Raw genomic sequence first — 12,005 nt, 5'->3', positions numbered from 1 at the left:
TATTTCCAGTGGAGATGCATTTTTGGGAGATTTGTCACTCGCAGTGGTGCATAAATAATCGCTGGCGACAAATCTCCCCATCGGCCACTGCCATTAAAGTCACAGAACTGTAAACATTTTGGGTTGCTTTGGCTGAAGATAGTTGCATACAGACAGAACCAAAGCTAAACTTCATGCAAAACTGTATTACCTGCCATACAAATCTAAGTGTTATACTTTTTCAGTGATGCTCACCTCCTGATCTCCCAAAAACTTGGATAAAGGCAGGACAGATTCTTGGAACAATTTATTTATTCTTTTACAAGGGGCAGAGATTGCATCTTTGTACCATTGTTCCTCAGAGAAGAGCATGGTGTGCCTACCCATAGACTTCGCTTTTTTTTTTTTTTTTTTAACCATTCATGTTTCACCCGCTCATGTTTCCCAGAAGCAGCTCATTAGGAAGGGGGAGGGTTGCCAACTTTCTTAAATTTTGATACATTATTGAATATTTTTCTTAAAGGGCATCTATTACTACCAAGGCTGGGCCAAGCCGACTTGGTGCCCTAGGCAACCCGACCGGCTACCACTCACCCCCCGTGTACATGTGCCATAACAGAGACAAGGCGAGGGAGAGGTGAGCGACCAGCATGGTTTTATGCGTAATAGATCTTGCCAGACTAACTTCATTTCTTTTTATGAGACGGTAAGCAGGGACCTCGATTCTGGGATGGCAGTGGATGTTGTGTGGTGGTAAATGGAACATGTTCTAATTGGACTAGTGTTGTTAGTGGAGTACCGCAGGGCTCTGTACTAGGTCCCTTGCTTTTCAACTTGTTTATTTATGACCTGGAGGTGGGCATTGAAAGTACCGTTTCTATTTTTGCAGATGATACAATATTGTGCAGGACTATAGGTTCCATGCAGGATGCTGCCACTTTGCAGAGTGATTTGTCAAAGTTGGGCAACTGGGCAGCAAATTGGAAAATGAGGTTCAATGTTGATAAATGCAAGGTTATGCACTTTGGCAAAAATAATATAAAAGCAAGTTATACACTAAATGGCAGTGTGTTGGGAGTTTCCTTAAATAAGAAGGATCTAGGGGTTTTGTAGATAACATGTTGTCTAATTCTGGGCAATGTCATTCTGTGGCTACTAAAGCAAATAAAGTTCGGTCTTGCATAAAAAAGGGCATTAATTTAAGGGATGAAAACATAATTATGCCTCTTTATTGGTCCCTGGTGAGGCCATATCTGGAGTATGCAGTGCAGTTTTGGACTCCAGTCCTTAAGAGGGATATAAATGAGCTGGAGAGTGCAGAGATGTGCAACTAAACTGGTTAGAGGGATGGAAGACAAATTATGAGGGTAGACTGTCAAGGTTGGGGTTGTTTTCTCTGGAAAAAAGGCACTTGTGAGGGGACATGATTACAATTTACAAGTAAAATAGAGGACATTATAGACAAATAGCAGGGGACCTTTTTACCCATAAAGAGGATGAACGTACCAGAGGCCATCCCTTTAGACTAGAAGAAAAGAAATTTAATTTGAAGCAACATAGGTGGTTCTTCAGTCAGGACAGTGAGGTTGTGGAATGCACTACCGGGTGATGTTGTGATGGCTGATTCAGTTAATGCCTTTAAGAATGGCTTGGATGATTTTTTGGACAGACAACATATCAAAGGCTATTGTGATATTAACTCTATAGTTAGTATAGGTATGGGTATATATAATTAATGTGAAAGTATGGAGGTGTGTGTATGGATGCTAGGTTTTCATTTGGAGGGGTTGAACTTGATGGACTTTATCCTTTTTCAACCCAATTTAACTATGTAACTACTATGTAACTATGTGTAGCATAGATCAATCAGCACATACTATCAGTGCTCGATAGGAGGCTTGCCCTTGAGGCCTGAGCGCTTGACAGGAGGCTTGTTGTAGAAAAATACTATTATACGTTAAATACAGCATCCAGAGTGCAGGCTCTTTTGGAGGGAGGGGGGGAAGCAATTTTCGGTGATGGGTACCCCACACAAACATAACTTAAGCTTTTTGAAAAGTAAACATAATTTCAAGCAACTTTGCAATATACATCAATTAAAAAAATATGCATACTTTTTTTTTTTAAAGGTTTTTATTTTGCATTTTAAACAAAAAAAAAAAAAAAAGGAAGAAAAGCAATAAAATTAACAAGAAATTATATATACACAATCGTACTTGACATTTGCAGAATAAGCTGGGTACAAACGTTTGCATAAAATCAGTGATTGTCGCGTCACATCAAGATGCCCAGGGTCTCAAGCAAACCCGTTATATTACAACTTTCAGTTAGAGTTTAGCTATCTGATAACAATACTGGGGGGTTAACATCCAGCCATGGGGTCCATATTTTCCCAAACTTGTCAGGAGCTCCCCGGGCATTGTAGGTCATCTTGATTAGGGGAAGGGTGGCATTTATTAGATCAATCCACTGCTGGAGTGTGGGAGCATTAGGACTCATCCATTTCATAATGACTAGTTTTTTGGCATAAAACACTATAGAGCGTAATAATGTTCTTGTTCTTTGTAAGGGCACCACTTCATCTATTATGCCTAATAAACAGACTTCAGGTGTACAAATTCCAGGGAGAGACAAATATTCATTACTATATCGAGTGACTTCCTCCAATATGATATTACCTTGGGACAGTTCCAGATTAAGAGTAGAAAACCCGCCTCTTCAGTACCACATTTTGCACATTTAGCTCCTTCTAGTCTACCCATAACCTTGAGCCTCTGGGGTGTGATGTATATTTGGTGAATCATCTTAAATTGGATCATTTTATCCCTTAAGGAGATTAGAAAGACATATAAGTTATCTATAGCCTCCTCCCAATGCTCCTCATCAAGTGAGGGAAGGGTTATCAACCATTTCCTTTGGGCTTTTTCAAATGGTACAGACTGAGGTCTGGATTATACTATATAATTGTGATAGTAATTTAGCTGGGGCTGGATCCCAAAGTCTGGCCTCCCACGCCTGCTGCGTTGGTAAAAGCTGGTATGATTGGAATTGGGCATAGAATGCATGTCTCAATTGAAAGTATCAAAACAGTTGTATGTTTTGCCGGTTAAGTTTGGTTTTTAGCTGTTCCAGGGAGGGGAAGGATCCGTCCACTAAGAGGTCTTCCAAGTGTCTGATCCCTAGAAGCGGCCAATAATGAAAATCCGCAAGTTGTATCAAGTGTGGCAGATTCTAATTTCTCCACAGAGGTGTTTTCCCTGATAATTTAGGGTAGGAAGTATCACCTTTAGGCTGCATTTTTGCCCACACTATGATGGGAGTGGTGATTACCCCTGGCAATGAAGGAAAGTCCCCCCCCCCTTCTATACGGGGCATTACGTATAGCTTCCAGAGAACCCATGATTGTGGCATGTAGATTCGTTAATGAGTTGCTATCTTCTGGGTTAAACCAATTATGTATAAGATAGCTGGGAAGCATAATAATAATTTTGCAGATGAGGGAGGGCAAGCCCCCCCCTTATCCCTAGATGCAGTAAGAGTGAGCCAAGACAGTCTAGGTGCTTTGTTGGCCCAGACAAATGAAAGCAACTCACTGTTTACTTTCTTGAAGAATGGGATGTTTATGTAAACCAGTGCATTCCAGAGCGGATAAAGAAACTTCGGGAGATAAAGCATTTTAAAGAGGTTGACTCTACCCCATAATGTCAGAGGGAGTTTAACCCAATGTGAGGTTGCGTTTTTAAACTTTACAAGGATTGGGTCTAGATTCTCAGCTACAAATGTTGTTGGGTCTGTACCAATTATTATGCCAAGATAGCGAAATTTGGTCACCGGAGTAAGAGTGAGGGCCCTTTCCGCTAGGTTCGTAATACCTAAAGGAAATAATACCGATTTAGTTTTATTGATCATAAGGCCGCTATGCCTTCCGAATTTCTCCAGTATATCTAATGCGGCACGGAGTGATGGACCTGCATCTTCTAAGAAAAGTAGAACATCATCCGCATACAATGCTACCTTCTCTTCAATATTGTCCAGTGTGATTCCTTTGACTAATGGTGTCTGTCTGAACTTTGCTGCCAGTGGCTCGATTGCCAAAGCAAATAGGAGGGGTGATAAAGGGCAGCCCTGTCTGGTCCCCTTCCCCAGTGCAAAGGCTACAGATAGAGTATTATTAACCCGGACTTGAGCAGTAGGTTCCTTATACAGAAGTTTGATCCAGGCAATGAAGTTGGGACCACAACCAAATTTCTCTAGGATCTGCCACAGATAGGACCAGTTGACTGAATCAAAAGCTTTGGTTATATCCAATGATGCCACTACCCCAGAGCTTTGATACTGCCTAGCCAGTTGAATGTGTGTGTGCAGGCGTCTCAGGTTAATGGAAGTTGTTTTATTGGGCATAAAGCCTGTCTGGTCAGAATGTATAAGAGAGGTAATGACTTTTACTTGTCTGTTAGCCAGTATTTTTGCCAGTATTTTGGCGTCTGTATTGATCAACGATATTGGCCGGTACGATTCGCAGGAATATGGGTCCTTTCCCTCCTTAAGTATCAGAGCTATTATTGCCCCGTAACACGAGGAGGGAAGTTCCCCTTTCTGAGTTGCATGGGTGAGTGTATCTAATAGTCGGGGGGATATTTGGTTGTGAAGTAGTCTTTACCAGGCAGCCGGTAGGCCATCTGGGCCCAGGGTTTTATTCGCTGGAAGATCTGAGATCGCCGAGGCAATATCTGTCTTTGTTAGTGGGTTATCAAGAAATTGCCTTTCATCTGCTGAGAGTTTCGGTAGATCGATGCCCTCCCAGAACTGTTCAACATTTATGTCTTGGTTACTGGGTTGGGGAGAATAAATCTGTTTAAAGTATTCCGCAAACATGTTGGCCATAGCCAACGGTTCCGTAACTAGGTCCCCCCTATGGTTCCTAATCCCAGGTATAACTGTAATCTGGTCAGTTAGTTTTGCCATATATGCCAGAGTTTTACTGTTTTTGTCCCCAAGGTCAAACCCCCGTTGCCTAGAATATAACAATTTTTTCCTTGTGTTATCTGATACCAGGAGATCTAATTCTCTTTGGGCCCTGGAGAGGGTAATATGATTTTCTTTGGATTTGGTATGACCATAAAGTTGTTCTACCTCCTGTAGTGTTCTTTCTGCTGCTTTGATAGCTGCCTTTTTTGCCTCCCTTGTTGTATGGATAGTAGCAATTAATGTACCCCTAGACACTGCCTTGGCTGCATCCCAAACTACTAATGGTGAGGCTGTATTTTGATTAATTTCCCAGTAATTCCCAAATTCCTTCACACAGGCTTCTGCTACTGCTTGGTCTGTAAGCCATAACGGAGAGAGGCGCCAGAGCCTCCGGCCAGGGGGTAAACCAAACTGAAGTTCCACCCACATTGGGGAGTGATCAGAGTGCGTCCTGGGGAGATAGGAAATATTTTGAACCAAATGAGCCAGGTCAGCCGAGCCTAATGCTAGGTCAATTCTGGACAGTGTGGCATGACCGGAAGAATAGCAAGAGAATTGTTTCTCCTGGGGGTGCCTCTCTCTCCACATGTCAGAAAGGCCTACCGCCTCCATCCATCTAACAAGCTGAGGGGCTGCTGGATCTACTGATGAGGTTCTATCCATTGTAGGATTGGTAGTGGCGTTAAAGTCCCCCATCATGCACAATGGATCAGGGGGGAGTGCAGCTATCTTTTGAAATATGGCGTGTAAAACTTCTATAGAGAATGGAGGTGGGATATAGACATTGACAAATTATTGCTTGATTATTGATGAGGCAATGCAGTATTACATAGCGGCCATAAAAGTCAATATGGACCTGTATCAATTCAAATATCAATGATTTCTTAACCAAAACAGACACCCCTCTGGAGTAGCATGAGAACGGTGCATGATATACATGACCAACCCAGAATTTCTTTAAGGCTAATAGCTTCTGTCCCGTTAAGTGGGTCTCCTGAAGCAGTACAATATCAGGTTTAAATTTATGGACATGGTTGAGAATTAGAGCCCTCTTAAACTTGGAGTTAAGTCCCCTAACATTCCAGGACAATAATTTAACTATCCCCATTGGTGATTACATTGTATATTAGTAGGACAACCACAGCAGATTCATAATATGTGACTCCAAGGGAGTCACCCCAGTAGTCTAGACAATTCAGTGAAGTACGATAAAGCAAGTACCAGTATAATAACTGAAATAAAAACCCCACCCTAACCCCCCTGCCCACCCCCCAAACCTGGGTGAGCCTGTACCCATAACTGTTACCTGACATGGGGAGTGTTACTGTGGCGGCCTAAGCAGCACTCCTTGTCGGCATATAACCTTGTTACACAATTGTAGCATACAACAAAAGAAAAAGGCAACAAGAAATACAATCAAGAAAACTATCCAAAAAATGTGAATGGATTACTGTAAACTGTGGTTTCCCATGCACCCATATTGTAGACCGGTATAGTTTGTGACGAGTGCTAAGTCCAGACATAAACTTAAGAAATGAGCAGTCCCTTACCCAGGAGCCGTGCAATAGTTCCAGCCCAAATTATCATGGTTATATGGCAGTAAGGGGGGGTTCGTCAGTGTCCTTAGGTACTACTAAAGTTAAATATGGGATGAGCCTTACCATGGCTGTAGTTCTTGGGTGAGAGCTGTAGCCTATTACTAAAGTGATTAGTTAAGAGACAGCTCCTCGCTGGTCCGTTATCAGCCACCTCGAATGAGCCACCAAAGCGAGTATGGAGAATAATATGACTGACTGGCAGGGATCGTTAAAGTGGCAATCCACCAACATTACAACACTGTAGTGAGCTCAGGTCACAAGGATAGGACTTAATAAATGCAAAGATTCCGGACTGTAAAAATCCCCTTCCTCTTAGTTGCGTGGTGGTGATCTCCTGGGTTGGTTCCCGGGTGAGCCATTCATCGGCTTCTGCAGAGGAGTTGAAGATTTGGACTCGGTCCCCATCCTGCACCCGTAACTTTGCCGGATAGATCATACTGTATGGAATCTTGGCATCTCTGAGCCTCTTTTTCACTGCAATATAAGTGGATCTTTGTTTTTGTATAACCGGGGAGTAGTCCGGGTATAGCGACACAGCGGTTCCATTAAAGGAGAGAGGTCCTTTTAGTCTGGCTGCCCGCAACGCTGCATCTCGGTCCCTGTAATTTAACATACGGAGAAGAAATGGTCGAGGCGGAGCTCCCAGTGGCAAAGGTCTGGTCGGTACTCTATGCGCCCGTTCGACCACAAACATGCTGGAAAAAGTTCCTTCACCCAGTAGTTCCTTAAGCCAGTTTTCGACAAATAGTTCCGGGTGTTGGCCCTCAGACTTCTCCGGCAGTCCTATAATGCGCACATTATTCCTGCGCAGGCGGTTCTCTAAGTCATCTGTTTTGTCGAGCGCTGCCTTTAGTTGCTGCTTGATCCCCGAGATGTCATTTGGAAGAGGGGTAACTGTGTCTTCCAGAGTGGAGACTCGTCTCCAGTTCAGTAGTGCGTTCTCTAATATTCTGGAGGTCATGCCTTAAATGTGAGAGATCAACCTTTATGTCTTCTAATTGTGTCGTTGTTGCTGTTCGGCTTTCCATGATTGCAGCCAGCAGCTCTGATGTGGTAGGTTCTCTCGCCTCTTGGTCCATAGGGGGAGAAGCTGGTGATGATGGAGGTGAGATGCTGTCTGATCCCTGTGGAGGACCTGGAGACGCTGTTCTTGCAAAGCGTTCCAGCTTCGCAGCTGTATCAAATTTTTGTTTTTGAGAGTGCTTTCCCATTTTTATAGTACACTGTACACAATAAGGTGCTCCGCAGCAGTTGTACGAGACTTCAGCAAGGCTAAGTCAGAGGAAGGATCACAGAAAGGATGTCTGATGGTGCATGGGTCGCTACTAGAGGTGAAGATCAAATTATCATGTTACCAAATTCAGTGTTGTGGTCTGCACACCAAGCAGTGCTCCATAATCTGCTTGGGTCAGCAAAGGAAATCGTGAGTGCAATGTAGCAGTCGCCTGTTACAAGGAGCGTAACAGTGTTCTTGCTGTTAGTTGTCTGCGCAACTCCTAACAGTCCAGAGACCACCTTAACTGCTGATCTGATGGTACATGCAGTCAAGTATAGGAGGTACAGGCTCCAGGTAATAAATCAAAGGTACTGCTACTGGGGGTTGAGAACGGGATCTATCGATTGCAGAAGTACCTGGCAAACACTTGTATAAGGTGATGCAGTAGCTGAGCTGGACGTTGTTTGTAGCTAGTGCTCTGGAAGTGCTAGTGCTGGGGAGTAGTATGTGCAGACAATGTGTCACGTGAAGAGCCCTAGGGCTCCAAAGTCGCTCACCCTTGGATACAGCTCAAAGCCTGCTGACACTAGGCTCCAGGATTAACTCCAGTGAGGAGCTTGCTTCAGGTCGGCCGTGTGCGGGGAACCACACTCACTTTAGGCCGTTCCGTCGCGCAGCTAGGCCGCACTGCGTTCCAGGTCCGGTCGGTGATAATAGACCGGGTTCTGCCGAAATCCGTCAGCGGTCTGCCTCCCTGCCGCCCAAGCAACCCCCGTGACAGTCTATCTAGAGTGGGGCAAGAGGGAACCAGAAGAACTCTGTCTAGAGTCGAGGAGCTCCCCAAAACGCGTCCACGCCGCTGCCTGGCCAGCCACGCCCCCCCCAAATATGCATACTTTACATGATTTTTAATGGTTTGGAAAAGTTCCGTAAGCTTAGCCCCCTGCTGATTTGTCTGACTACAGCAGCCATCTGTCCTTAACCTGTATCCTTCAAACCCCACAATTCCCTGCACATGTGATTTCAATAAGAAATGGAACATCATAGTGCAATGCATTGTGGGTTATGTAGTTCTTGCATACTGTCTGTAAGCTGTGGAGAAGTTGTTACAATTTGTAACATCAGTGTTTAGGCCCTCCTTCCCTGCCAGGATTTCAAATGATAGAAAGAGAACTGTTAAGCAGCTGGATTTCAGCATTTCATTGCATTTATTCATACTTTTTCAATAAACAGGTAACTGTGATGGGTATATTAGGGGTTTCTGTGTTATTTGGGCGTCTTTGTCAAATTTTGGTTTGGAAGCCGGAGTTCCCCTTTAAGTCAGATACTTTTGTTGCAAACCCTCCTGGATAAGGCTGACAAATGTATCAACTGCTGCAGCAAATGGTCTTAGTGAGCTGCTTGTTTTAACCCTTTTCCTGCCAACAACATACTTGCTATGAACAAACAAAATGTCAAGCCTACAGACAACACAATTATGTTTCAGGGTTTATGCTGTGGGTAAAAAAACTGACACTGACTAACAACATGCTTTTCCTGAAGCGACATTAGCAATTTAACATTTAAAAAAATGTATGGATAGTAAAGGGTTAAACACCAAAAGTAGGAAAACAAAGGAAAGATTAATATTAAATCTTAAAAAAAAAAAAAAGGACAAACACAAAAAGCAACCTTGTATGCATGTATATTTTTATCAGTAAAGCTCTCATTGAGGACAAAGCACTGTACAGCAAATGCATCAGCCTGGAGTACTTTTCCTCTGATCATCATGCCACCATATTGTTACGGTGCCCCAGGCAACCCTTGCAACTATTGAAACTGGGTGTAAGTCAAGTTCAGAACTTGGTGACAAAATTCTATACCACACATGCACTTGACCATAGAGTGGACAGGGAGTGCCTGGGACACTGGAACACGTTTCTTTAGAGCACTGATCCCTAACCAGTAGCTCATGAGCAACATGTTGCTCTCCAACCACTTGGATGTTTCTCGCAGTGGCCTCAAAGCAGGTATTTATTTTTGAATTCCAGGCTTGGAGGCAAGTTGTGCTGTATAAAACCAGGTGTACTGCCAAACAGAGCCTCAATGTATATTGACAATACACATAAGGGCTACCAAATGGCCAATCACAGTACTTATTTGGCACCCCAAGATCATTTTTTATGCTAGTGTTGCTCCCCAACTCCTTTTACTTTTGAATGTTGCTCACAGGTTCAAAAGGTTGGGGATCCCTGCTTTAGAGGGAAAGGTATCCCAGGCCTCTGCATTTATTTTTATTGAAGAGGACTGGTCAAGGGTAGGAAGCCATGGGAGTAAGGTCACTGGGAGGTGATTAACAATGTATTTGTTGTACATTCCATTTTCCTTTTGGGGTCTGACGACAACAATTTGCAGAGTAATTTAAATATACATAGCAAAATACCTTCCAAATAAATAAAAGAAATGTGAACACAACAAAACTCAGGTCAGGCAAGCCTGTATTAAATGCTTTTCTCTGAACATATGATCAAGCCTTACCTGTCTGATAGCAAGAGCACCCCTTGGATCAACCGTCAGCTCTGCCAAATGCACTCCAAACTCTGTTATAGAGGGAGGAAACAGTGGGCGATGAGAAAGTGGATGAGGGGGTGGGGTACATCCAGAGAGAAAAGAGTTTTATAAAAGAACTATACTTCCAAATGTACCTTTTGAAGCTGGAATTGGGGGATACGATTTTTAACATGATATCTCAAAAGAGCCTGAAAACTTTCCAGGTAACAGAGGGCTGCTGTAAAATAAAATCATCCAGAACACGTGGTCTGCATCCCTAAAGATGAGCCGCATCTCCCATAAGCCTCTCATTAAATAAGTGTAACGTGTTCCCTTCTGGAACTAGCCACAAGCTACTCACCAGAGCCCTCATTCATAGCACCGTCCCACTCACCCTCTGTCACTTCCAGCACTTTCAACTGCTCCTCGGCAGCCGATCGCACCTCGTGTCCGGGAGAAAGGATGCCATTCAGAGTGTCAAGCAGGGCCTCTCTCAGCCCGGCCTGAACGGCAGGCAGACCTCCTTGCTGTGCATGAGCCATGGCACCAGTGGAATCAGGCAGCACCTGAAAGTCTCACACCGGAACCACACTCACTTGACAGGAGTTAGCGACAACACAGAACGCACCAACACCGCCCGCCAAGGGTCACACGCAGACTAAGGCGGGGACACGTAAGGAATAGGCGGAGACATGCATTAAGTGGGCGGACAACAAATGAAAGCGTACCATACTGTGCCGACATTGGTCTTGTCCCGTGAGAGTGGGGCAGGGCTGTCTGTAAATGGCAAAGCGCAAGATCATTTACCGGACTGGATAAGAGGTTGTGGGTATAGTGGAGACATTCCTGTAAATGGAAACTAAACCTTGAAGGGATATTTCTCCTTATAGTTAACGTTTAGTATGTTATAGAATGACCAGTTTTAAGCAACTTATGAAATTGGTCTTCAATTTTTTTTTTTATAGTTTTTTAATAATTTTGCCTGCTTCTTCTGGCAAATGTTCTGTAAGGCTACACATTTATTGAACAAATTTATAAATGTATTGCCACTTTTTATAACTCCTCTTTCTATTCAAGTCTTCTCCTAGTCATATTCCAGTCTCTTACTCAAATCAGTGTATGGTTGCTAAGGTAATTTGGACACTTGCTGAAACTGCAAACTGGAAAGCTGCTGAATTAAAAGCTAAGTAACACAAAAACCACAAGTAATAAAACATGAAAACCAATTGCAATTTGTCTCAGACTGTCACCATCTGCATCATACTAAAACTTAATTTAAATATTAACAAATATTGATAGACATGTATTTTAAATACTTACTATGATTGCTCAAAGTTTGAGAATCTCTATAACAGTAATGATCAAAGTGATTCTGTCACAGAAAATGCATCAGTTAATAGGGCACCAGCAGAATCCTGCATTAAAATCTGTTTTTCAAGAGCAAACTGTGAAGAGTGAAGATCGGCCTGAAAAGGCCTGCTTTTGAGTTTATCTTTCATTCTAGCCGGCGGCAAGGCAGTTCGGGGTGATTAGTCATAACGAAAAAGAGCTGGTTTGTTGCGGGGGACTAATCTCCCCGAATCTGTCCTTAAAGCAGTGAAGCCAATGCTACTTGTACCCTTGGCCTTACTGCTGCACTACAAGTTAGAGTGATATCACACCCTCTCTTCGCCCAGCAGGGGGACAACAGGAAGGTAGCAAGATAACAGCTACCT

General features: G+C 43.4%; 1 protein-coding gene across 4 annotated transcripts in view; it reads right to left on the bottom strand.

Moving 5' to 3' along the window:
• The window catches only part of ipo9.L (importin 9 L homeolog), a 42,124-nt gene extending 31,135 nt beyond the window's left edge, over nucleotides 1-10,989 (bottom strand). For 2 of the 4 annotated variants that reach the window (XM_018245193.2, XM_018245194.2), the window contains exons 1-2: nucleotides 10,685-10,989; nucleotides 10,279-10,340 (exon numbers count right to left, since the gene is read on the bottom strand). In XM_018245193.2, coding sequence (XP_018100682.1) covers nucleotides 10,279-10,340; nucleotides 10,685-10,832 — 210 coding nt within the window. In that variant the 5' untranslated portion in view covers nucleotides 10,833-10,989. 4 annotated transcript variants of the gene reach the window in all.
• Between the last annotated feature and the right edge of the window lie 1,016 nt (nucleotides 10,990-12,005).

Source organism: Xenopus laevis, chromosome 2L (assembly GCF_017654675.1).
Source record: "Xenopus laevis strain J_2021 chromosome 2L, Xenopus_laevis_v10.1, whole genome shotgun sequence".
Lineage (NCBI taxonomy): Eukaryota > Metazoa > Chordata > Amphibia > Anura > Pipidae > Xenopus > Xenopus laevis.
The sequence above is the reverse complement of the archived record's forward strand: the minus strand, read 5'-3'. Positions and strand labels throughout refer to the sequence as shown.